This window comes from Pogonomyrmex barbatus, unplaced genomic scaffold, assembly GCF_055798465.1.
Source record: "Pogonomyrmex barbatus isolate J1 unplaced genomic scaffold, ASM5579846v1 scaffold6, whole genome shotgun sequence".
NCBI lineage: Eukaryota > Metazoa > Arthropoda > Insecta > Hymenoptera > Formicidae > Pogonomyrmex > Pogonomyrmex barbatus.
Genome location: NW_028297160.1, coordinates 8,521,999 through 8,548,524, shown reverse-complemented (window position 1 = coordinate 8,548,524; position 26,526 = coordinate 8,521,999). Strand labels below are relative to the sequence as shown.

The window sequence follows — 26,526 nt, the reverse complement described above, 5'->3', positions numbered from 1 at the left end:
AATTTTCTAATTTTGTATCAATTATTCTCTTTATTTTGATGGAATATTAAAGTAAAAAAATTTAAAAATTTTCTACCTCTGATAGGAAAAAATATCAATTTAAAAACTAGAAATATAAAAGAGTCGCATGGTATTTCTAGTATTAAAAAAACGATTTAATTGCACAGATAACATTAAATTAGTTATATATGAAATAAATTTATAAATTAATATTTTATGAATTTTTGCCATGTCTGCGTATGCCATAATGAAGTGATATAAAATAATATTAATATATGTATCTACACTACGCTGTTTCGCCACTGTTTCCATTAACGGTAAACAATCAAGTTTGTATAGTTAATTATGGTCACACATATTGATCGCTTTCGCGTTTCCGAACGGACTACAAGATATGTATAACATTTGCATGTTCCAAAAGCTGCGCATTTGATCTATGATTGGTTCTCCAAATTGACAGTCACATGAAATCCCTCATTTCGTTACAAATAATAAAAATATAAAGTTAAATTAGATTTTTGTTCTTCGGTCATCCAAATTGTAAAAAAATTTTTTCTCTATCACATCGCAATTTATAAGATTTTATCTTATATATTTTATCAAATTCAATCGATTTATACATTTCATATCTAGTTTTCGAGAAACATGAATCCATTTTGGAAGATACAGTTGGAGTAACATGCGCCTCGACAATCCGTATTAATCTATGCAACGTATTATCGCTTACGTCGCTTAACCCTTTACTTCCTCCCGTATTTCCCTTTACAATATTAACGCGATTTGCTGTATCACATTTCGGTGCCGCGGTACCTACGATGCGGGCACCCCCCCGCACACGTAGATTATCGGATTCTTCGCACACTCGACGTCTCTCCGTGTGAGCTCCAAATTCATGAGGGGCAAGTGCTTGCACCACCACAATATCGTGCAGCACAACGAGGAAGGCAATTGGTCCTCCACCCGCACACGGATTTCGCTCGCTCGCTCGCACTTACACATGTTCGCATCTACAGACGACAATTCACAGCGATCATCGTCGTGGGCTACGCACACCGACAGACCTCGTCTCGAGTGGATCGTCTCCGTGCGTCGCAACCACACCACGCGCGGCTAGTGTGTCTCACGCACCCACAGTGCGTGCGACTGTTTTGTCACGCGTGTGGCTGACACGCGTGTGTGCACGTCGTGTCGTCGTCGTCGTCGTCGTCGTCGTCGTCGTCGTATTCGTCGGCTTACCTAAGTTTATTGTTAGAGGGACCGCGTAGCACACTGTAGACGTTGCTTGACGATTTAGTGCGTCTCGCAGACCGGTCCGGGTATCACGTGTGCCGGCTATCTCGATCATCCTGTAGTGAGATGCGTGAGAATTTTCTGCAATGATAATCTCGGCGTAAAAGTATGTGCAAGTGAATACAGGTGAATTACAAAATGCCAATTTTTTATTGTTATTTAATTGATAAATCGAAATGATGAGTGGAAATGGATAAGTGAAAGTGTAGTCGTCCGTTTAATGAACGATTTTAATGAAGTACTTCAAAATTATGAAAAAAAAGAGCCGAAATTTTGAATTTGTAAATTATCTCTGTATAACAAATTGATGAGTTTGAATAAATTTTTTTACAATATTATAATTAATTAATCATAAAAATAAAAAGAAATAATGGCAATAGGAATGCGATATATTTTTTACGACGGTAAATTCGATATAACGAGGTGACAACATGACCCATTTTAAATAAAGAAGAGAACGGAGTCGGACACCAGAAGCAAATAAAAGTTGTCACAGTACGCACAGCTTCGACCTGTGTTTACACAGATACCACAATCTGCCCCCATTTTCTATACACCCTTCCGTCGCAAACCTGAAAATCAAGCGGAACGCAATGGCGAGTTTCTGTGGGCATCGCACTATCGGAGAATCGCTCGCTCCACCGGATGACGAAGGTGCGGCGGAGTGAGGGAGTGAAAAACGAGAAATTAGGATTTCGAGGACAGCGAAGTGCTTGAAACACGAAAAACCAATTGCATGAGGACTCAAGAGGGATTGGTGGATAGTCGAAAGCGCGATAGTTCGATGAGAGTCCGAGGATGAAGATAGACACATTGTTTACTTCAAAAATAGTGTTTTTATAAAACTGTCACGCAAATTGCTGTGTATCTAGAGCGTATTGCTTGAAAATGTATAATATTTCAATGAGTATTTTGATAAAAAAATAACAGATAATTTCATTCAAGAAAGGAAATTAAATGGGCTTCAAAGATACATTAAGAATTGACTAAAAGTAATTAAAGATACTTTAAAAATACATGAAATTATCAATTAAGTCGAATTTTATTCCATGCAGATGCACTTCTTTGTTTTCTGCTAAATACCGTATTATCAAGATAGAAAAAAGTATATATATATATATATATATATATATATATATATATATATAGAGCATTGCATTTTAATTTATTTTATTTCTCGCGTTTCTTAATTTTATATATCAGCAAAAATGTCGACAGAGATGATAAATCTGCAAGAGCGTGTTCCAATAAGAATACTCATGAAAGAAAATGTGCAAACGAAAAGCCTAGCTCAATGGAAATTTCGATGCTACAAAGTGAAATAGATAAATCGATATTGTCGACAATATTGGCCCATCGAGTCACAAAACTGCGCTATTCGCTGTCACCGCGAAGGACATAATGGGCCAATGGATGTCGAAAGTTTCGTTCTTTCGAAGAAGAGGTTCATCCAATCTGCTGTTGCTAAAATTATTCTTATTAGAAACGTATGCAAATTGTCCAGTCTTTTTTTGTCACCATATTCAGTATAATTGAATCGTGATATCTTAATATCGTATTTCAAGTTTCGCTTTCTTGGAATAAATACATCTTTAACCGATAGCTCTTCTTCTCTGACACGCTTTCTCTTTCAACTCCAAAATTCTAATTAACTTTGGTAATTACGTATATGGGACGGAAAGACTTTACACACTCGAGACGAAGAAGAAGAAAGGAGAGAAATGTGAATGCCGCGTGTATTCTTGGGAATGAATTCGATATAAATAACACACGTGTCGTGTAACATTGGAAAATTCCCGCAATGTTTGTCATTTGTAACATTTCTGCAAAAACTTATCTTAGATTTAAAGCTCGAGAAGAATTTCATTTTAGAGATGAGAATAAATAAAATGATAAAGGATTAGACGACACAAATAATAAATTATATTTTGAAAATAAAATAATTTGTTTTCTGGTATGTCATGCATTTATGTAAAATTTACATAGAATAGCATATCAAAGTTTGAAAAAAAAAAGAGCGGACGATATCATGAACTTCTTTTCTTTAAAGTTATTTCTCTCGAAAATTTCGCACATATTTTATGCTTTCGATTTATTTTTGCAAGATTTATTACTTTACAATGATTGTATCACGAGTTACGCGTGTCACGTTATGTATATTATCATTTTCTTCTAACTTAACGTCTTCATTCTTTTAATCCTCGCGAAAATTTCGGTTTTGCATTTCACGTTACTTTTTCATGAAAATTATTTTTTGACGTTGTTTTTTTTCTCCTCTCCTATTCACACAAGCCTTCTCTCGCTCAACGATGTCATATAAGTGTTTGAATTTTAATTCGGCCCGTCCAGAAAATTTCGTTGTTCCCAGCGCGCTCGTAGGTTGTGTCGTACATTCACGCTGTGTTATCATATGCGCACACGTGTGTACCTCGTACACAAACGTGTTTTACGTGTTCCCAGTTTTATATCGTTTTCCCTATGCACCTGTGCAACACAGCTTCAGCTCGCTATCTCTAGCCTGCATCTCGCTCTTTTACCCGGTCCCCATCAAGCTCCGTGGCTTAACAAGGGCATTAATTAATAATACCTCGCAGGGATAATTTGCGCTTGCCGTCTTACATCAGCATTGTCATTGTCCGCGAAGTCGACATCTAACCCTTTGTGTCAGCATCACAGTGCATCTTAAAACTGACCTGATACCATTCATGCACAAAACACACACATATACATAGGAAGAGAGAAAAGCAGAAAGAGAGAGAGAGAGAGAGAGAGAGAGAGAGAGAGAGAGAGAGAGAGAGAGAGGGGGGGGGAGCTAAGATTATATACAGACTTTTGTGATCTTAGGAGACAAAAAATATCAAAAATAACATAAGTGCTACAGAAGAACCAATTTTTCCAAGTTAGTTCTTACAAATTTAGAAAATGCGTGGCTTCTCCTTGAGATTATTCTTTAGACAATAATCAGGCAGAAATATTATAAATATATTAATTCTAACAAAAATGTAGATTTTATATGATATGTATGACATTTTTATTGTACTTCGAGATAACTAGAATACGATTAGATACGATGGTTGTGCATGTTTGCAGTTACGAATATTATTTTTACAGATAGCTCCGGGTATTTTATATTGTTTTGTTGCAGTTATTCCACTAATTTGCGACGTGAATTTCCAAGTTATACGGAGATATGTAAAATCTACAATGGTTTATGAGTTTTATTTTCGGCGCGCTGTTTTGGAAACACGATTCTAGTTCAATGTAAACATATTATTTATAACAATATTTTTAGATAGAAGATATGTATAGTTGCAAATTACAAAAAATTTTTCTACGTTTTTATGTATTTTTAGAGTACTTATACTCTAAAAATATATTTATAAAAATCAAAATTAAAGATTTTTTGTATTCTGCAACTATATATATATATATATATATATATCTTATTTTTATCTAAAAATATTGTTATAAATAATTTTTTATTTTACAAATTTTTATTTTACAAATTAATTTAAATAATTAATATTATTAAAGATTTTATCAATTGTTCCGCAATTGTTAATATAATTTCAACATTTTTGATTTTTTTATTAAAATTTATTTATATATAATTTTTACTATTAATTTGTGAACATGTTAGATCATTTGTAATTAATATTAATGTTGAAATAAAATTAATTTTAATATCGCGATTGAAAATCATTAATAATTCGTTCATTTCGATTTATCTACAATAAAATTATTTTACAATTCAGATTTCTGATGCCATATTGGATTCGTCATTTTATGCGCATTTCATGATTCGACACGTCCCTCATAAAATCACAGTGTGATATTTTTAAACCAACTTTTTATGACTGTCCTCGAATTTTCCATTAAAATGGCCAAAATTGAACGCAACACGTGTTGTAACTCGTATTCAGGTGTTGTAACTCGTAGCGAAATAACTTTCAACTTTTCATCGATAATAAATTTAATCATTTTATCATGGCTAAAATTTGAAACGATTTTTCACCAAGTTACGTATTATTCTTTATTATCATCGAGATTATTTTATCCTTGAATTTCTTGTTACCTTTATATATATGGAAATTTATAGAAAATTTAAAAAGCATGGCCTTGCGCGAAATAAATTCTATCAATACGGCGGTATATCATTCGGTATGTTTTATTTAACTGTTCACAAAAGAAGTATTTTTTTTCACGCTGTAACAATAATTTTCTGAAATCTCTGACACGCCTGGAGACGCCTTTGGAACACGACGATGGTCATGATAACGACGACGACGCAACGTGCCGATGCAAACCCGACCTGAATTAATTAACGGCGGAATGTCATTATCTAGTCGCGGTTCAATTCGAATTGGGATCAGTTTGATCTCACATCGCGCAACTTCGTCGCTTTTTGTGCCGGGAATCAATAAGTTTTTAATCAGAAATGTGTTCATTAGCGGAAAATCGAGACTTTTAGATGAAAATTAACGAGGTTGTTTTGAAGAATAGTTAGAGGTGGAAATATGCTGCTTCCACGATCCATCTGCCCCCAATTAACCTACATGCGGGTAAAATTCAGCGGCGTTGTTATAGAATACCGAAATAGCTAAACATTTTAATTAAAACTGAATAAAATTTAAATGCTCATACTGAATTTATTACCACATTAAAATTATTGTAATCGTGATTGATGCTTGATCCTAGTTTACGCTTGATGTTGTTAATTACGAAAAGATTAGGCCTACTATTTTCTATAAAGCCAAAATTTCTTTATAAGTATGTACATATCATAATATGTTTGTCTATTTAGTTATTAAATATAAGCATTTGCAATCGAATTAAATAAATAATTTAGCTTTTGAAAATAGCATTATTATCTTTTTATATTGATACATAAATAAATCCATTCATTTCATTGTTACAAAGGTAAAAAAAAAATAGAGAAAAAAATTATCGGATAATTGTTTAAATAATGTCATTCATCTTAACATATGATAAAGTCGTATTATAAATATCGTGCAATACAAATGAATTTATGATCTGTACTAGAAACAGAAGCCATCAGCTTCAGACTGATTCATCCATTTAATTTAAGTTAAACTTAGCCAATTTCTTTCATAAATTGAAACACATTCTCGTTGTCTCTTAATCATAAAGAATGTAAACCGCGTGAAAACACTTTTTAATGAAACAAAAATCTCTCTCTTTCTCTCTTTTCAATTAACATTTAGTCATCATAAATTAATTAAATTGCTTAAAATAGTAGGTTCCACTAAAAGAATAAGTGGATCGAGCTTCTAATCTCTAAATGTTTTTCATTTCTAGCTGAATACGATTTTCTTAAAGAATAAGTTTAATACTTTCTTAAAATTTGTTGTCATCTATCAAACCGACTAATTGTAAAATTACTCCGTCGAGTATTGCAAATTACTATCCATAATGATGGTATGCTGCAGAAATTAAGATGGTCGTTTCATCGCCATTTAACTCCGTACTGATCCATTTTATTGCGCGGAACGCGCGAATAATCGCGAGAATTAACTGCCAAAATTTATGACAAACGTAATGCATTCGCATGAGCGCGCGTATAATACATCGTATCCGAATCTTAGTATCAAACGCCAGGGGCATGCTGAAATCGCATAAACGGATGCCATTTATCATGCTGCCAGGTCTTACCACGCTGGCTGAGTGACAGCGCGTTAAATTTAGCATTAATGATGCGGTTCCAGGTACTATAGCGAGACGGAAGTTCGTTAATTAGTTATCGTAGTGAAAAGTGTACGGCAACTTGTGCCACATTCCACGCATCTCGTTGTCTCATCGCATCGCACCGGCGAATTTCAATCTTCCATGATAACGGACGCGTTTCGAATTCTATCTCGAAGTCGCATTATATCTTAAATGTGCCCTGTAAAGTTTCGCGATTATCCATCGTCTTCAACATATCGAATTAACATAGTAAAATCAATGTTTATAAAAAGTGTCGGTTTTCTTAGATAATAATATATCTATTGGTAGACATCGTTAAAGAACTTCATTGAAAATATATATTTTCTTCTAACACTTTATATACATGCATATCTATCAAGACATTTATTTTTAAAAAATATGTCAAAATAAATGACACATAATAGAGAAATTAAAAGGTTTAATTATTATTACATTTTAATGTAATGTAAAAATAAAAATTATAAAGATAAAGGATAATGACAGAAGTGATGAAAGACACGATTGATAAGATAATTATTTAAAAATTTGAACGAAATAACTTATGTGCGCGGAGTAAGTATCTTCACTCCGTTGACTAGAAAAAAAATATTTTTATATAATCGATAACGTTTATTTTTTTAAGCCAGGTATAATTTCATCTAATAATCTATTATAATTTTGTATCCGACGTCAAGAGTGCAAGAAAGAAGTTAAACGACTCGTGCATAAAGTGTGCAAAGTGCATAAAGTGTACAAAGTGAAACTATTCTTTGGTGATATAACTTCAATCACCAAAATCCAGCGCATTCGTTTACGAATGAAATTTTTTCATATACACACACACACACACACACACATATATATATATAAAACGCGAAACAAAAACGCGGCGATAAAACAAATCGTATTGTGAAAAAGGGAGGTTTTGTTTCGACGCGTGTGTCGTTCGCAAACCAACCGCGCGTTGCACAATGCAACTCGCTGCGCCCGAGGCAATCGCATCCTATTAATGAATGTAATTCGCATCCGCGGCACGCGCGTTAAGATCGTTACGAAATCTCGCGTCACGTGTGCGAAAACCGAAAACGGAAGGAAGGAAGGAAGGAAGGAAGGAAGGAAGGAGAAGCACGTGAGGCATTATTAAACTTCTCGCGCTCTAATCCGGGTGTAACGCGCGTGGTTTACGTGGTCGGAACCGAAAGCTATGCGGCACGATGAAGGGGCCAAGAAGAATCGGTGGTGGCCTACCGAGCGGGAAAAAGCTGGATTGCTGCCAAAAGGTGCGTCAAGCTCGCGGAGTATTACTAATGTACTTGAGCATATGTGCATTGCTGCCCGGCGATGTTTTCACCGGTGAGTATCGTTGATTTTCTTCGAATAATCACTGCTTTCGATTTCTATGATATGAACACATAAAAGTTTTTTTTTTTTTTTTCATCCAAAAAAATCACGTGATGCGATTGTGAACTATTCAAAAAATATTCTTATTGTATGAGTAGTGAAATGATAAATGTATTTTATAAAAAATAATACGCAATTGTTGATAAGGCATAAATTGTGATAAAGTTTAATTACAAATGTAGAGCTAATAGTTGCCTGTAATAAAAATTTGTTTGTTTCTTAAATATTTAAGTAACTTTTAAGTTTACTTTTTAGGATTAATTTATAATATATCACATTTTCCAATTTTTCTCATGATTTTGATTGATAAATATATTCAAAAACAAATTTTTGTATTATTGTTTCTTTGGGAATAAATGGCTCTTTAAAACTTGTTTTCTTGTAAATAAATTTACAACTAAATAACATACACTTTTATTGGCTTCAATATATTTATGCTAATTGAATTTTTTATAAAAATCTGAGAAATATTATGCAAACATTTTTCTCTTTGACTTAAAAAAAATCGATCGCTGCTCTTTACGGAGCAGCTCACAAATTCTACTATCACGTACCGTCGTCAACAACGCCGGGCGTAATGACAATATGATTTCTGCGCGCGGATGCAGAATGCGGGAGTGAAACTTTTCTGCAGTCGTTCTTTAATATAGGGTCTCGCGGTCTCACCTGAGAAATGAAGAGCATAAATCATGGCGCTCATCAAGCCTCGCGTGGTCTCAATTTTACAAAACTTTCCCCACAAATCTTTGCCGCCCGCTTAGGGCGCTGTCGTCTCCATCTTTTAAAGATTAGTTTAACGTCGTTCGCGATGCCTGCCGTACTTCAACTTTATAATGAGAAAGTCACTGTGACGGAACGAAATAAGCAATAACACTTTTGCATAAAGAATTCAACGTTTGTGTCAAATTTTGCATTCATAAAAACCACATGCATCATTCTCATTTCGTTTAATATCTAAAGTTGCTAAAAATATATTATGCAATATCAATAATTTTATCTAGTAAGTTGATTCATTGATGTAAAAAAGATATTACAAATTAGTTTTAATATTAACATAACCTTTTTATTTTAAAACTAATTAGAATTATGAATTTTATATTAGATTTTTTTATATACTAAATTTGAGTCACTTAATTATGAAGTTTTAATAATAATTAAAAATAGTTTAGGGATAAAATCTATGATATGCATATATACGAGAGGTTAACTACCGCGAAGATACATTTAGAGCTTTTGAGACAATTCGAGCGCCAGTTTCTTTAAAAATAGACATCACAGACCCGAGTAAATTATACTGGTAGAAACGCGCCTCTAATTCGTCCACTGGTATCATAATAAAGCTAATGCATCGAGAGATATATTGTGACTCTTTTTCTCAATTATTTCAATTTTCACGTAATAAATTATATTAATCCCGCGTGACCAATTCCTAATAGCCAATATATAATACATATCTCTTTTTAATCATAAAATTAAATTTCAGTAATATTAATGAAATGGAGGAAAGAATTATTAAAAATAATTTTATATGTAAAATATGTAACGTGCAATTAAATTCTCGTGTTCTCCCATTTATGATAAAACATTTGATAGAAAATTTCATTTCTGTACTTAAAATTTCTCCCCGATTGTTTCAAAATTTGCTATAAATTGTAAGAGCGCTCTCCACTGTTTTGATGTCAGAAAGGCGTGACTAGAAATATAAATCGAGAGGAACGACCCTTATAAAATGCAAGAGAAGTATTAAAGGACGTCCTCAGACGCACTCGAACACGAAGCTCTATGCGTCGAAATATGCAACTCGTAACGCTTCACAGACAAAATAGGAACTAATTAAGGACACGAGAGTTTAAACGAGACTCGGCACCGGCCGTAGTGCAAAATGCAAGTCGTATTAACAATTATCTCGTAATTGTCTACAGCATGCTCAGGATTTGTAAAGTCAGAATTAAATTCGCAAGTAACGCTCGCTGGCTCTTCGTGTTCCGACTCCGTATATATTCCTTCCTAGATATATCCTCCATTCTATTTTCTCTCAAATCTTTGCTATTGTGTTCCCCCATTTCGTCACAGATTTGACATTTTTAACTTGAATGAAAGGGGAAAAATGAATTTCACGTAGTTGCTTTTAAAAATAAAATGCGATAGTCTTGTATTTATAACGTTTCTCTACTAACAAATTCAATAAAAATAGATCTTAATATTAGTTTTCAAACGTTATATAGTTTAATAAAACGATCTTGTATAAATAATGCTAAATAATATTTTTTTATTGTATATTATTGAAATTGTGTGATATTTATTTTCTGTGATATTATTAATTATTAATATTTCTGTCTGTTTCGTAATATTGCACATCGCGTAGGGAAGTACAATAATAATCGTGCGTCTGTCATATTCTGACTAGACATGCAACGATTTAATTAATTGTTCTCGCGAATGAATATTGTGTGAATGTAACGAGGAATATGACGACAAGTTTCAATTTTCTGCAAAAAAACTCTTTCTAAGTGATGCAATATTATTTTTGCATCTAAAATAATGCACAAGTAAAATATTGAAAAATGTGACGCCAACGCTAACGCTTTTTTTATGTACGTTTTTATGGAGCACTAACTTTATGACGACCACGTGCTGCTATGGAAGCATACACGTACATGCGTCGACGCATTCGTGAAATTCCGACGTTTCTAAATGTGCGCGACTGTATAAAATTGTGTCACAGGCAATAACCCATGCTTTTATATAACACTCAGATCGATTCTCTTTAATATATATATATATATATATATATATATAGGATTTATACATTTGTCTACTAATGCTTGGACAAATTAATTTTTATGTTATACAATATGTAAAATTTTTTAAAATATTTTCTAAAAACTGTTCTTTATATAACAGGTTTATACTAAAATGAGAAGAGCGGTAAACTAGCCTTTGATTAATTTTTTATTTTTCCTATGTTATTAATATATTTGATATAAATTTTATTTTAAGTATTGATAAAAATTCTTTACAAATGTTTAAATTCTTTAAACATGAGATATTGTGCTGCAACAAGGAAGATAGTCTTGGTCTTGGTCAAGTACTTTCGAGCAAAGTTTACTTACCTCCAGAGGAACACGAGCGGCGCATTAATTGGTTTCTTGAACCGAGTGCCACATTTGAAGTTCCCTGCAAACTAAACATCTGGTTTTAGCGGTCTAAACATTTGAGTCCCGTGTTGATTCTCACGCGGCAGAGAGAACACCAACCCGAGATAATGTTTAATTGACATTTGCCAATTAATGTTTCTATACAATTAATGTTTCAAACTTGACTTTTTTGTTACATGATTACAATAAAATTCTAAATGATTTAAAGTATAAATACATTTTTTTTACTATAAAATAATGTACTATAAATATTTTTTCAGACGTATTCAAATACTGCTTTATTGGCTAATTTAAATTTCTAATGGAATTAATAGCTGTCGGCAATTTATGAATTCCGATTTAAATGCTTCGTCCATTTTTCATTTTATTTAAAATTTTTACAGATTAATTTTTTTAATATTATTTAATTTACTTTTCTTTAAAATCGCAAAATTTTTACTGAATACAAAAACTCTTCTTTCGAAGAGTTCTTAAATTAGAAAGTTGTTCATTTATTTTAGACATAAAGTAAGAACTGAATTCTTATATAAACTAAATTTATTATAATTTTCTAAAATTTATAAATATTTTAAAAATGAAATAAAAAAAAACAAAAAATTTGATTCTAAATGCAATCTATTAAATAATTGTGAATGTAGAGAATTTCTAAAGATAACAAAAAAAAGTTTTCGATAGGAGAAAGCTGTTTTACATTTACTATAATACATGACGGTAAATTCGATTTTGCTGCTCGATTTTCCTCGAGACAATACCGACTACGTATCGCCGAAAGCGAGAACCGAAAACAAACTATGCTCGCCTGGCGGAAACGAACCGAGTGTCTATCAATAGAGCAAGCTGCAACTCGATTTGTTCTATCTCACGAGAAAAGCAAGTTTGTAGATAGTTGAGTGTAACATCAATTTAAATAAGAATTTAAATTGACTTGATTATTAACTTTTTATATCTATTTATTGTATTATTCATTTTTTTTTCAGTTAACATTAACAAAATCAATTAATATACCATTGTGATATAATATTCTGCCGGTATAAAGTTACATTATCATTGCAGAATGGAGAAAAATTATTTTGCTAAAAATAAATACTAAAAAAAAAAAGTATTAAATTTGTGGCACGAAATACGCGATTTCAAAAAGGTTAAATCTGCAAAAGCTCGCTGTCCCCGGCACGAGCAGTCGAGTCTGGTTGCCAAGCATCACGAGACGCAGTCAAACCATGTCGAGATCGAGACAAGCAAAACTGCCTCCCTTGTGCCGGAAACGCATCGCGCGGTTACCCAAAGAGGATCGCGGTAGGTCCGTCACGCGGGAGGACGGAACGGGTGAGGAGTAGCCCGGGCGCCGGCAGTTACTTACGCTTAGGACGCAATTTACCTTAATTAATTAACCGGCATTGCGACGGGGCGCTAATTTATGCTCATAGAATGATTCACCGCTACTCCTAGGCGGATTGCGGTTTAGCCTCCTTCTTCCTCCGACTCTCGCACGCCGACAACGTGCCCAGCCGAAATTCGGCCGTCGCCAGACGGACGAGTCACGCTAATTAGAAGTTACCGCAAAGCGTTTCGAATTGCATCCGAAAATTCGCACGCGGACTCTCTGACGTTTCACGCGTCCAACTTGCCGACGATATCACTCCGTGTCACGGCATGTCTCGCGAAAGTGTCTTCGTTGGAATCGTCGGAAGTGTCTCCTGTTGACTTGGAAAGAAAGTGAGATATTCTAATAATACGCAGAAGATTTTTTTCATGTTATGTACCGTACATAGAGTGACGAAGTGCGTTATTAGCGACATAATTAGGGAAAAAACATAACGACATTTTTTGGAAGACAAACGTCCTGCACTTACTCGGAGAAATCTCCCGTTTTTATCGCGAACAATTATAATTGCATAAGCGATTTATAATGACGTGAAAACAGTCGCCGTTTTATCGAATCCCGTCTACAAAACGAATTTCATGCATTACACCGTAATACCTTCCGATAACAATGAGATAAATGGTGCCCCGCGCGCTTTGCGGTCGCAATATTATTTCCTCAGATTTACACGTTAAATTAAATAGAGTAAAGCAACATTGTTGCCCTTCCTCACCTCTTGTTATTTTATCTCGGGCCAATCTCGCGGAGCAAATCTTTCAGGTACATTCCTGGATACTCCAACAGGCCAGTTCAGTTTTCGCGTGTCTGTGTCCGTGTGCGCGCTTATAGGCGCGCGTATAGGTGTGTGCGTAAAACAGCGGAAACAAGTTGGGGACTCTCTAATGCCACTGACTTTATTAACAAAGCCGGATAGAGGAGCCAACGTATCTATACACACACACGTACATGCACACGTAGATACTATTACTATCGAAGGAGTGAGAGAAAGAGAGAGATCTGCCTGTGCGATATTAAAATCACTTGGACGAGAGACGCTTTCATATTAAATTTTCGTTTCCGCGCGAACTCCTCTTCGTCCGTCCTCTAGCCTCTTTGGCTTCCGCTTGCGAGCGCTTTTTATACACTCACGTTAGGTTGCAGGTGTTCTCTGATATAGATCGATGAGCTTGGACCGATTTGAAACCGGCTACGCGTTCCAATTTGTCTTTTACTGCTTGTTTTAACACAGAGTGGCTCATCTACTCTAGTTTTTTTTTTTTTTTTATCAAAAATGCGAATTCGATTCCACATTTTGTCAGAGTATATATTTGATCACATCAAAATTACTTTAGAATTCTCGTCGAATTTGATTCGTAAGCATGAACGTCTAAGCAAAGCGCAACGATCCGCACAAATAGAATAGGCTATGAAGAGAATTCCATTAACGGGAGGTAGAAGCATAAATATTTGTTTTAAATTAAAAACGTGAAGCACAAATCATACCATACATTTTGAATTATCTATTTGTACTTGTTATCGTACAGACACCAAACAGTTGCAGTATAGAATTGTAACAACCCGTATACTTCATCTTATTTGTAACATTTCTAACAATGTCATACTTATGCTTTTTTCAAAGTACGTTTTAAATTTATAATTACGTTACATTTCCCCGTTACATTTACATTAAATAAATAAAAGTGCAACATTGCCGTTAGCTTTGACTTGTTACCTTTGTCAAAAAGGTATCATTGGAAGTGTACCTTTTGCTCGACGAGATACATGTATTCAAAGGAAAAACGAGCTTGGTGTTAATCGCGTTTTCGAAATCGGAGCGTCGATGAAAGTGCGGAGCGAGTCGTACGCCAGACAGACTATAGAACGTCGGAAAAAGCGGCTGACTGAAAAAGCGCGGAGTCCCGTGGTCGATCCATTCGGGGGGGCTACGACTTCACCGACATAAACAGGAAAACATTCGTTTGTCGTAGCAGATCCGCATGCGCGCGCGACACGTTCACGCGAGGTGCCTCTAAATCACAGTGGCACACAGTCGAGTTAACGGGTTACAAACCCCTGCATCGGTCCAGTGCTTGCCAGCGAGGGCTCGGCAAGCCCTTTCCCAGGCTTGTCGCACTTTGTCGACGATTCCCCTTTCCGTTCCTGCGACACCGTCGTACCGTGATATTTATAGATTAATTACGGTACGTTAAATCGATGTCTATGCGCGTGACTCGAGTTCGATTGACGTAGATGATGAGACTCGCGTGCTCCGCACGCTGGGAAGGACGTGTGATGGGCATTTTAGGGACATTTAGTTAGAGGAAGCTTTAGTAACGCGGCACAATTATGGTGCGAACAACAAGGAATTGTTTGAGATGGGTAGTAAAGCGTTCCATAGACACTGGCTTCCCATCGTTAATAGGAAAATAAAAGGAAAATAACATTTTTTATTTTATTGATTTTTTGCGGAAAAAGGAGAAAAAGAGTATATTTTTTATTGTATTGTTAAAAATTTTTTAACTGCCTACTCTTTCACAAAATTGATATTAAAATTTAAAAAATATTTCTCTAACGAAGGTTTACAAAATAAACTATTCTAAATTGCGTATTTCGAGTGTAGCTTATAAAATATCTGTTATAAAAAATTTCGCTCTTTAGATTTTTGAAATTAATTAACTTCTTCTCTCAACATGTTGTCCAAATCGATTATTAATCGTAGAATATTGCAATAAAATTTCAGCATTTAATGTCAAAACCATGTTACACGGAATACGATATGGCTTTCTATTACTACGCATATGAATTCCGGGTTACCGAGCGTATACCATATGGTCCACAGGTTGACATCGTGCCATAATTTTCCGAGCATTGTTCATGGAATATGCAGAGTTTCAAGCACGTGTATCATTGAACTACGTATCGTTGTTGGAATTTTAGAAATGATTAAATCTTCCAATTATTTATAAAACTGCAGAAAATGATATTTGCGTGCAATTAATGTTCAATTAGTTAAGACTAATATTTGTGTACGTGGCGTATAATTTAATGAGAGCTCTATTTAACTATTAAAAGTCCTGGCTTCATTTTTAATAGTCCCATCTGAGTTGAAACTCACCAAACTTTGAATAGAAAATTATGGCCGGTTTATCGCTAGAAAATGTTATGCCAGAATTTGCCATATTCTGGCTAAAAAATTACGGTTAGTTTGTGGTGCTTAATATCAGAACGAACGCAAACGAAAAAAGACGTTTAACAGACTGGCATTTTAAATTTAAGATCCTTTTAATACAGGATCACTCATTATTAAAAATCTATATATATTTGAAGAATAATGATTTGTAGATTACTACGTACCGTCACTTAGAAAAAGACATTTACAAATATTTGAAATCGCTTAATTGCAAGTCGTCATTCAAGCTTTGTCCAGAATAGCCATTGTGATCAACGCTACGTGTTTCAACTCACACTCTATGTTTCTTAAGGTTTTAAGAAGTCTGCGAAGCAATAAATTCCTCCATCGATCCTTCGTTCCGAGCGTCCGCGCGAGCGTCCGTCTTTTATTTTCGTTTCTTCGACAATTTCAGTCCCGATACGCGCGCGCTGACGGGCCAATGGGTTTCCGGAAAGCATTTGCCATGGTTTCTTCTTCCATTCGGCCTGGCGGGGGTGGAGTCGGACGTGTACGTTACCACGGCGCGCGCTTCTTGTCGTCGTTTTATGCATTTCGCGCTGCCGTGGCGTTCGTACGAACGTGAAAAATGACCCAGTAAGAGACATTCCAGGCGCGGGGTCCATAGAGCGCAGTTTACCGACACAAGTATTTGCCGAGATCCCTCGCACCATTATTTACGTCTAATGACATGCGTAATTATTTATGTATGTATTTATTGTAGAAACGCTTGGCGAAGAGACTCGAGGAAACTTGAACGATCTCACCCGACTCTTTTAAATTTTAATTAATAAAACGTTAAACTTGTATTTTTCCTTATGTGCGTTTTTCAATGAATCATTAAAGATCAAAATGAAACGAACTGACAATCAGTTTAATGGGAAGAATAATATTTCCTACTAATAATAAGTACTTTAATATTTAAAAAGATATGGATTTTTCAATGTATAAATATATCTTCTTGCGTTGTCAAAGCGTAAGGCTGGAATGGATGTGAAAGCTTCGTTGAATATAACACGGCCGTATACAAAGTCGAGTATAATTTATTCTGCATGTGAATTTGTTACGGAGCTTTTGCTAGTGCGCTGAACGCGGTGCTGCGTGAAGGTCTTTTTTCGTTTTCCGCGACTTCCGCTTTCTGGACTTCACATACTAATCCTACAAAGGCTCACAAATAAACCTCACCGACACGACGTATTTCGCTTTATGACTAATTTGACGTATTATGGTGTGTTTCTGCATCGTAAGTTGCACGCCGTAACATCCTCGTGCTGATGCGTCGCGCGTATATTTTTTCAGGACTTCCACCTACCGCATAACGACGATTGACATTTACATTTCCGTCGTAACGTTCGTTGGAATATTTATTTATTTATTTCATTCTATTTCTGAAAAATCGATCTTCCATATACCATAAACTTTTGTCTATTTGTGTAATTTTATCTCGTCTTTCGTATTCTAACTGATTTCGATTTACTTGAATTTTTACTAAATTTTTAATTTTTTTAATTGCCAAAGAAAGTAAGATAATTTTTCTATTATTTCTTTCGTGTACAATTCTTTTTTGGTTTGAATACAGAAACGAAAATAAAATATATTAATAGCATTGACGCGCTAGCCTCTTGATTCGGTCGTAGATGCACTTTGAAATCCATAGCTTATTCTAAGAGAACAATCATCATTAAGCTCCTTACATTACGTGCAAACAAGTATCTGCAGAGTTTGTAATGGAAGTGGCTTCTCCAAATATATTAATTAAATCCATTCAGTACTTATTCTATTTCTTCTCAAATATGTAAAGAATATAAGATTTTATATAAAAAGAAAACAAATTTAATGTAAAATTTATTTCTTGAGAAATATGGATTATTAACATTTTGTATAAACAATTAATTCTTTATGTCATGTTTATAAATACACAGATGTTGCCTATTATTGTTGCCTATGTTGCCTATTACAATTAATTTGTTTGTTTGTACATAAGCATTTTCTAAATAATATCCGATAATATATCCGATAATATAATAATAGCACACACATATAAAACATAAGTAGATTAAATTTTGATTACAATTATTAAATACATATATGCATCTATTTATCGTGCATTCAGAGATTTAGTATAGTTTAGAATATATTTTATTCAAATACTGGTAAAAGCACCGACCAAGTGATTTAATACCACATTATACGTGAAAAAATAGGAAACTTTAAATTTAAAAAGAAGGCATATCCGTTAAGTGTCTGCATAATAACACCATTTATACATAAAGCGGAACTTCTTTTTACTAGCATTTTTTAAATTTAATACAATTTTCAAAATTAAAGCGCCTTCACGCTTTTATTTAATATTAAAAGTGACACGATGTAGGAGCTTGATCATTTTCTACGAAACGTGAACAGTACGGAGATGAGATTCAGTTTCCGATTTGTCGCTTCGGTTAGACGCTGCCGAGCGAATTGCGAACTTTGACGCCACACTCGCGCTCAGCTTTTTCAATAAAGCGCCGAAACCGCGGATAAGAGAAAATTGAGGTCGGAGAATGGCGACTGGCGAGGTGTAATACTTTCTTCGGCCATTATCCGTCGCGTCGCTCCGCGCAATCCGAAATTCCGGCGTATTTCCGCAGAAGTTCGATCCACGCGTAACTTCGAAAATTGATGCGTCAAAAAGCGTCGAGGAAGAGTTCCCGAATTCATTGTCGGGAAAAGCATTTTGACGTTCCGCATTTCCGAGATGGGAAGAAGTTAGATTCTACTACGTTTCCAACCCAATAATATATTTAAACTCAAAAGAATAACGTTTTAAAACACACGGAAGGAAATAGTTAATTAGAAATAATGTGCTGTCTTTGTAATTCGGATCGTGTGATAAAGGGATGACACAGAGCGTTGCAAAAGTCACTTAATTCATGTAATAGTAACAATGGGAACAAAAAAGCTGAAACTCATAAATAGTCGTCGGAAATTTTCCAATCGACATACGAAACGCGTAATTCCGTCGCAATCAAGCGATTTTCCGATTTAACTTCACTTCCAATAAAGGGAAACCTTTTTACCTCGTTTTAACCTGCCGCGGACAGCCATCGTGATATCGTGTTACCCAATCTGATTAATAGGAATTTGGATCGTGGTTGTGCGCGTACGAGTGATTTCTCCTCTTTTAGAAAGGCGAGCGTGGCACGTACGTCGGACGTAGCAAGCTGAAAGAGATCCCTCGTCTCTCCGCCGCATTTTTCAAGTTTCTCCGCGAGACCGGCTTCACTTTTCTCATCGCACCCTCCCGACGTCGTCCTTTTTCCCACCTTTATCTCGTTTTCTTCCCTCCCGCTTACGTCACCGTGTTCTTCCCTACTTCGTTTTTAATGCCCAGGCAAACGTTATCGTAACTTTCCGGCGACCATGCGCGAAATGCGCTCACAGATACAGCCTCGCGTACAGGCTTGTGACACGCTTGATTTTATCGCGCGCGATGTAATTCAGAGATTTACTGCGGGGTATGTTTTTGCAGGCGAATTGCCCGTTCGTGTGGAGCCCGCTGGACAATATGGGAAGTACAAGGAGCGACAGTTAACCATAAACATATTTTTATTGCTTGCTTTTGCGCAGGCCAACTTGTTATAATTTATTGTAAATTTTTTGTTAAACTTTTTATCGTCGCTGCAAATAATTTGATTAACAATATTAATAAATATTAATAAATAAAATCATTTACATAAGTTCTTTTATATCTCTCGCTTGCCTATTTAATTTATTAACATCTTTATCCATAAATTTAGACATTATTTTTAATTTTATTCTGATAAATTAAAATTAATAAAAAAAAATATTTAGTAATTTTATTTCGTTAGTAAAATTACAATTTGTCTTACTACGCTTGACATTTTTTTTTGAAATCACCACATTAAGGAATACCGCTCGCACGAAATTTACAAGCACGCTTTCTTATTTCAATCGTAAAGTAAACGCATATGCTTCGCATGCGACATGTGTCATGTGCCCACACACACACACACACACACACACACACACACACACACACACACACACACACACACACACACACACACACACACACACACACACACACACACACACACACACACACGTGCGTAAATGTCGCACGAGTCTCGCGAGCCAAGAAAGAGCAAACCGCACGGTGGAATTTCTCCGAAGGATTTCTCTCTCTGCCTTTTCCTTTCTCGTTTTTCTGCGCCTCCGCGTGGAAGCATCCGTTCCTTCTTTTACCACTTCCGTTTTCTTTGCCTTCACGTGGTCGTGCCTGGCAAGTTGGATGATCGGCTTCGGTTTTATTAGCAAGTCGAACGTCCTCTTTTGCGGTTCCTCCTTTTTCCTAGAGTCACCCACAATCTCGCGTTATGACTTTGAAGCGATACGCCGTCAATCTTATCCTCTTCCCTACTTGCCATGTATACTTTTTTTTCTTATCTACCTCAGGTCATTAAATTTTGGCAGGCAGCGCGATGAATAAGAGCTTCCCATTCCACCGCTTTTTAGAGTCCATTTATCTAAACCGTCATACGTACCTCTTGAAATGTAGTATAATAAAAAAGCTTCTTTCTTTTATTAACACGAGTTATATCTAAATGGTTCATATTTAACTTGAGCAAATACGTGCGATAGATGCAAACGTAATTATTGTAATGTTAAAGACAAGAAATTTCTATGAATTTTAAACAGACGCTTAAGCGACTCTTAGAGAGCTAGCATGAAGTCACTCATCATGGTAGATCAAACAAGAGGAACATTTCCAAGAAATCGTCATGCTTACCGTAGAATGCCACGTGCTTGGCATGTGTGCTTGCACGTATATCCGTAGTACACCCGCACGATATCTCTCATTACGCCAGCTTCGTGTTACGGATTATAAACACCCCGTAATTCAAGCAATCTCTGTGTTTCTATTTGATGAAATGAAGTTTCGCGCGTCCGACGAAATTTGCCAGTTTCGCTACATTACTTCACGTTTGCATGACTGTAAGATTGTTCTTGGCATGATTGATAATTTGTATCTCAGTCCTCCTTCTACGTCCCTTCTTCAGTTAACTGGTGGATTCTTTAGTTAACTTGAATATCTTCATTTTCACGGTTGGATTATTATTATTATTTTTTTTTTATTAGGCTAATTGTGTGATTGTCAATTTGTTATTTATTCAACATTACTCATTGAATTACGAATTTTTGACAAATTTTTGAATCAGATATTGTGATAGTCATGTAAGTGATAGTATGTAGTGAAAGTAATCAAAGTTATTAACTTTTATGGATTAGTTACTTTATAAGAAGTTTAAGAAGATTCGAAATTAATATTTTGGAATGTTACATGTTATTTACATGTGTGTGTGTGTGTGTGTGTGTGTGTGTGGGGGGGGGGGGGTGTTGAATACATGTGTGTATTGAATACATAAATCAAGAATCTTGTCTCAGTAGCGCGAAAGGGCAAAAAAATTTTGTATTATATTTTTCAAAGAAAGCCAATTCAAGTGATGATAGTACTGTATATAAAAAAAATAGTATTCACGCATTGTGATCTCGATAAATGAGGTCACGCGTATCCTTTATCCATGCTTTCTTTGCGTAGTCATTCATAGTTCTCGAAATATACGCCATGACTTTTTGCGGTATTACATATTTCACGTGAAACTGACAGCATCGAATTCATTTGTAAATACTAATCCGAGAGAGTTTCATTCCGTGATATTGCAAAATTGTGTCTTTCAACACAAAATTATGTCTGCTTTGTCATTAATTTTCAGTTTCAACGTATAAGAAATGAATATATTAAATAGACGTCGATTTTTCAATATAATGAAAATTGAATAAATAAAATAAAAAGATATCAGAATGTGTATAATATTAAAATATACGAATTATTTAATAACATTTAAATTAATAATTTAAATGTTATTAAGATAAAGTATTTTTTATGTCATGCAATAACTTTCCATCTTCCCTAACAGTTGATTTATAATAGCTAACAATGAATAATTTAATTTATAAAATCTATTTGTCAAGTATTAATTTTCTTGCATTTAAATTTATAATTTTTATTTTTAAGATGCTTTTGTTATAAATGGTTTTAAATATCGAAATTTCCCGATTTGATAAAATCTCTTGCACAGAAATTACATTTAAAATTATATTTGGATAAAGTTTGCAAAACTTTTGTAGATAGTCGATGGTGAAAAGAATCAGATAGAATACATATGTGAAGCACGTGGCATACTTATTACACGCGGGAATTTGGCAAAGGCAGACGTCATAGCACAATCCCGCCATCCAATTCGTAGAAATTTTTCGTCTTTCTTCCCTCAAAATCTCGTCGCTCAATAGCACCTACGAAAACGCGAGAAGCTTCTTCCAGCGCCGACATGTCGTCGCCGCGGAAGTATTCTCAATCGGATGGCGTTATATAGCGAACGTTTGCGTTACACGCTGTTACATTCTATTTATAGAGTATTTTTTCGACATTGTATTAACCTTTAATGATACATTTTTCGATTAATTCAGAATTGAGTTTTTCTTCGCAAGAACTGACTGTTACGATTCTCTGTAAATTAATAATCCTCGCAATTTATCTTCAAGATGTAAATACTTGTTAAAAAGTTCTTGTTAAGTCCGTTTAAAATAAAATAAAATTTTGTTATTTATTTGTTTCAGCTTCAAGTTTTTATAGGATAAATTTTCTTCGTTGTCGCGCGTAGCAAAAATTCAGGCAAAGTCAACGACGGCCGGAAGTTGCCGCCTGCACGAAAGAACTCTATCTCTAACTGGGGCGGCTTAAGCTCGTAAACGGTTTCCCGAAGTTACTGGCGAAGCGAGAAAAATTATATTCGCCCGCGACGTCAAATTGGAAACAGTCTTGAGCCGTCGACACTACCGCAACGGAAGCGGGACGGGTTTAGACAGGCGCGTCTCGAGTATTCGAAGATTTCGAAAAATCCGACCAAGGTTATTGCGAAAGAGTCGCGAAACTTTTATATGAAAATGTCACCGCTTTCTTATTGGCCGGAATTAAATTTTCGCATACAACGACCGATCTGGTTAGTCTCACTTGAGCGGATTATTTCAAGCCGGTTGTATGAAAAATAATAAAGTGCGAAAAAGAACAAAATCTAGAATTAATCATTAAAGAAAACATTATAAAAATTATTCTAACTTTAATAATATAAGTAAAAATTTATAAATAAATCAGTTTTGTTCGATCTACTTCTCCAAATCGTGTAAAAATAATTGCCACTTACGATTACTTAAGTAGAGTATACTGAAAATATTAATTAATAACAGACGGTATTAATCTGCAAAAGTTTTATTGATATATGAAATAGGAAGGCTTATGATGATTTAATGACTGCAATTAACGTTTTTGTTTTTTAAATAGATATATATGAAACTGTGGAATAATGAACTTGATAATAGATTTGAGACTCATTGTCATTCTTTTAATTAAAAATCGTGCTTCAGTTTATATCGTGCTAAACGTCGAGCGTACTTCCGCTTTAAGCATCGTTATAGCACTTGTGCTGAAATGGTACCTGATAGTGAGTACTACGCGGAGTGCATCCATTACCTCCACGCCTGTTTGAAGTGTCTAAATACGTGTGTCTGTATACTGAACGTACACGTAATCAGGTATGCAAATGCAGTTCATGCAACATCTTTTGAAGTCCCTTTTTAATACATCATGGAAGTAGGTCATTGATTATTTTCGATTGTGCTTACGCATATTGTAGTAGTTTCTCTATTATAATTTCTCGCAAGAATAATTTCGGCAAAAATTAAATTTATATTTGATGTTTATTTCCTAAATCTTTCGTGTAAGAATAATTTAACAACATTATTCCACTTGATAAAAATGATTACCTTAACAATTTTGTTAATAAAACAAATAGTGAATAATTATAATAGTGAATCACTTTTGCTTAAATAATCTTAATATAAAATTTTAATTATAAATTTATATAACAAAGAAAATCATAGATATCCAGAATTTCACGTTAATCACTAATTATATCATCTTACATCCAAGTGATAATATTGCAATTATTTGAAAGCATACTTTCGGTTCGATTTTCATTTTCATTGAACGATTATGGTAGCATATTTTTTTACAATTTTTCAATTATATTCGTATTCATTCTTTTCAATCATAAGTGACGATCATAAATAAATAAAACTTTCTTTTTTCCTCTTCGGCTGTCATTTCTCAGCCGTATCGAAGTCCCATTCTTTGTCGGATTTCCCGTTCGCCACGCCACGTCGTAAATCCCGTCCTGAACCTGAAAATCGTCGTTGAATTTGCAAAACGTGCCGGCGTCATTTCGGTGACCTGCCCACGAAACTATGAAATAATCTCGTCGTTAATCTCGCGCGTCGTATCGGGGCGCGCTGCGCACCCCTTAAACCGGGCGGCAACCCCCGCCGGCGGCCTTTTCTGCCTTTCCCGCTCGAAACAATGGAGGACGAAAGTTTACGGTCGTGCTAGACCGCCGGGAGGATCGTATATTTTCGCCGCAACGCTCGTAAACTGCGGTCATGCTGCCAGTCGCCACATCGTAGGCGCACCTTCGAGCGACGGTGTTGGTGCGCGGAAGGACCGCGTGGCAGTCATGCCACTGTGTCAACGTGTCACTGGATAATTTCAGAGTTCGCGCGGTTCTCTTGTTTTCCATGTCCTCCTCTCTCCTCCGCCTCCGCCTCTCTTTTTTTCCTCTTCCCCGCCGCTCTAACGGCGGAGGAGATTTGTTCCCCGCCGAGTGTGCCGCTTTCGTATGTGTTTATCTAAGTGCATTTTGAATGAAACATGGAGGCCGTCCCGTTTACTGCTCGCACTTGCGTTTGCCTGGATTGTGCATTACGATACGGTTGGACGTTGAAATACTAGCGCTCGTTGTTGCTCCCAAGTAAGACAACGGAAGTCGGAATTAATAATTTAAAGTGAAACGTATGAGTTGGACGTTACTTCATTATTATTCGTATAGATTAAGTATCGCATTAAAAAAATTATTTGATAATGTATTTTCTGAAGGCTGCGAATTTACGAACGTTGCACTTTGTAAGGTTGCTTCCTTTGATTCGGAGATAATCCTTTCGTATCCTAAATCGAAAGTAATTTCTGAATGCAAGCCCGAAATGCATATGTGTTCTGGTTGCGAGTTACGAATGCTGGGGACGTTATTCTTTATCCGTTAGCCGAATCGAAATTTGTTTTTGCTTGCGCGTGCAGATCTCAGAATTGCAGCACGTCATCCGCGTTAAGAAACCGAGTACGAGAAAAGAAGCGCGCCGGGAAGAAATATACCAGAGGAAAACCGAGATAATGCTTCCAAGAAATAAAAATGTCGGTCGCTCGAACACGCGAATTAGGAACTTCGTAAGGAAAGTGGGATCTGGAAGGAAGTAGTCCAAGAAGATTTAGCGCGTGGCAATTTGTGGAACGTTATGTTAGTATTCTATAGTAATTGTGACTTCACACGAGAGTTTACGAAAATGTATTGTCCCTGGAGAGACAGCAATTTCTTATCTCAATTTATCGTCCTTCGGATGAAATACAAAAGCAATAAGAAATTATATTAATTTCCTCGGTTGCAAGCGTATTTTCGCGTTTATTTGTCGAAATGTTATGAGATAGTCGAGATGAAGCAACAATTTAAATTTTGAAAAATAAATTAATCTTATTAATATTTTAAAATATTAGTAATTTAAAATCTGGTTATTTGAATAGATATATCTTACGTATACATAAAAAAATAAAGCTTGTATCATAAAAAACCCGGATGCAAAGGAATTAACTATCCATTCCGGATATAAACCACAAAAACGAAAAGAGCTTTAATGCATGTCATACATTATGCATTTTCATCTATGAAGCAGTGCGAAAATGTTTGCCTGATATGACATAGTACATTTCCACGAATGCATCCAGCCTTATCTATGCTCATTTTAGGTGCCAGTCGTTAAATTACGATATAGCTGAAGCCAAAACGAGATTCATAAATACGGTAGGCGATAGGCGTAAAAAGCGTGAATGCGTGTTTAATTATTAATGCGATGACGCGTGCGAATTTACAGCCATCGAATGTGATATAATTCGTCTGGCGTGACCAGACGCTTTTAGTACCGATAAAAACTGGAACCAGAGCACACACGTGGACGATTTCGTTCCTTTCCGATCCTTTAAAGGGGTACGACATTTTGACAAAGAAAAATATCCCCAGAAATATAGAAACGACAATGGCAATGGAGGGAAGCAGCAATCTTACTTTACGGCACATTTACGCGTCCGGGGTTTATGATATTACGAAATCTGTGGGCGCGAAAAAAGTCCTCGAGATAAAAAGTGACGAGCGTAAGGTGACTATTCGCGCAGGGGTTGCAAGGACGTTTGCAGAGGTGGCGCCTGCGATAGCTTGCGACGAGTG

General features: G+C 35.4%; 2 protein-coding genes across 10 annotated transcripts in view; one reads left to right on the top strand and one right to left on the bottom strand.

Annotated features, from left to right (window-relative positions):
* The window catches only part of LOC105427947 (DNA helicase MCM9), a 105,335-nt gene that overhangs the window by 20,354 nt on the left and 58,455 nt on the right, over positions 1-26,526 (bottom strand). Inside the window, exon 2 of one of the 3 annotated variants that reach the window (XM_089082906.1) lies at positions 11,511-11,581. The exons of the other annotated variants lie outside the window; for them this stretch is intronic. Within the exon in view, the coding sequence (XP_088939032.1) occupies positions 11,511-11,581 (71 nt within the window). The remainder of the gene's footprint in view (positions 1-11,510; positions 11,582-26,526) is intronic. 3 annotated transcript variants of the gene reach the window in all.
* Positions 834-26,526, top strand: part of LOC105424892 (zwei Ig domain protein zig-8) — a 95,814-nt gene continuing 70,121 nt past the window's right edge. Inside the window, exons 1-2 of one of the 7 annotated variants that reach the window (XM_089082913.1) lie at positions 834-1,416; positions 7,284-8,349. In XM_089082913.1, the coding sequence (XP_088939039.1) occupies positions 8,211-8,349 (139 nt within the window). In that variant the 5' untranslated portion in view covers positions 834-1,416; positions 7,284-8,210. Of the gene's footprint in view, positions 1,417-4,850; positions 8,350-26,526 lie in introns of those variants that run through there. The other 6 variants (XM_089082915.1, XM_089082914.1, XM_089082912.1 and 3 more) reach the window with 6 other exon arrangements.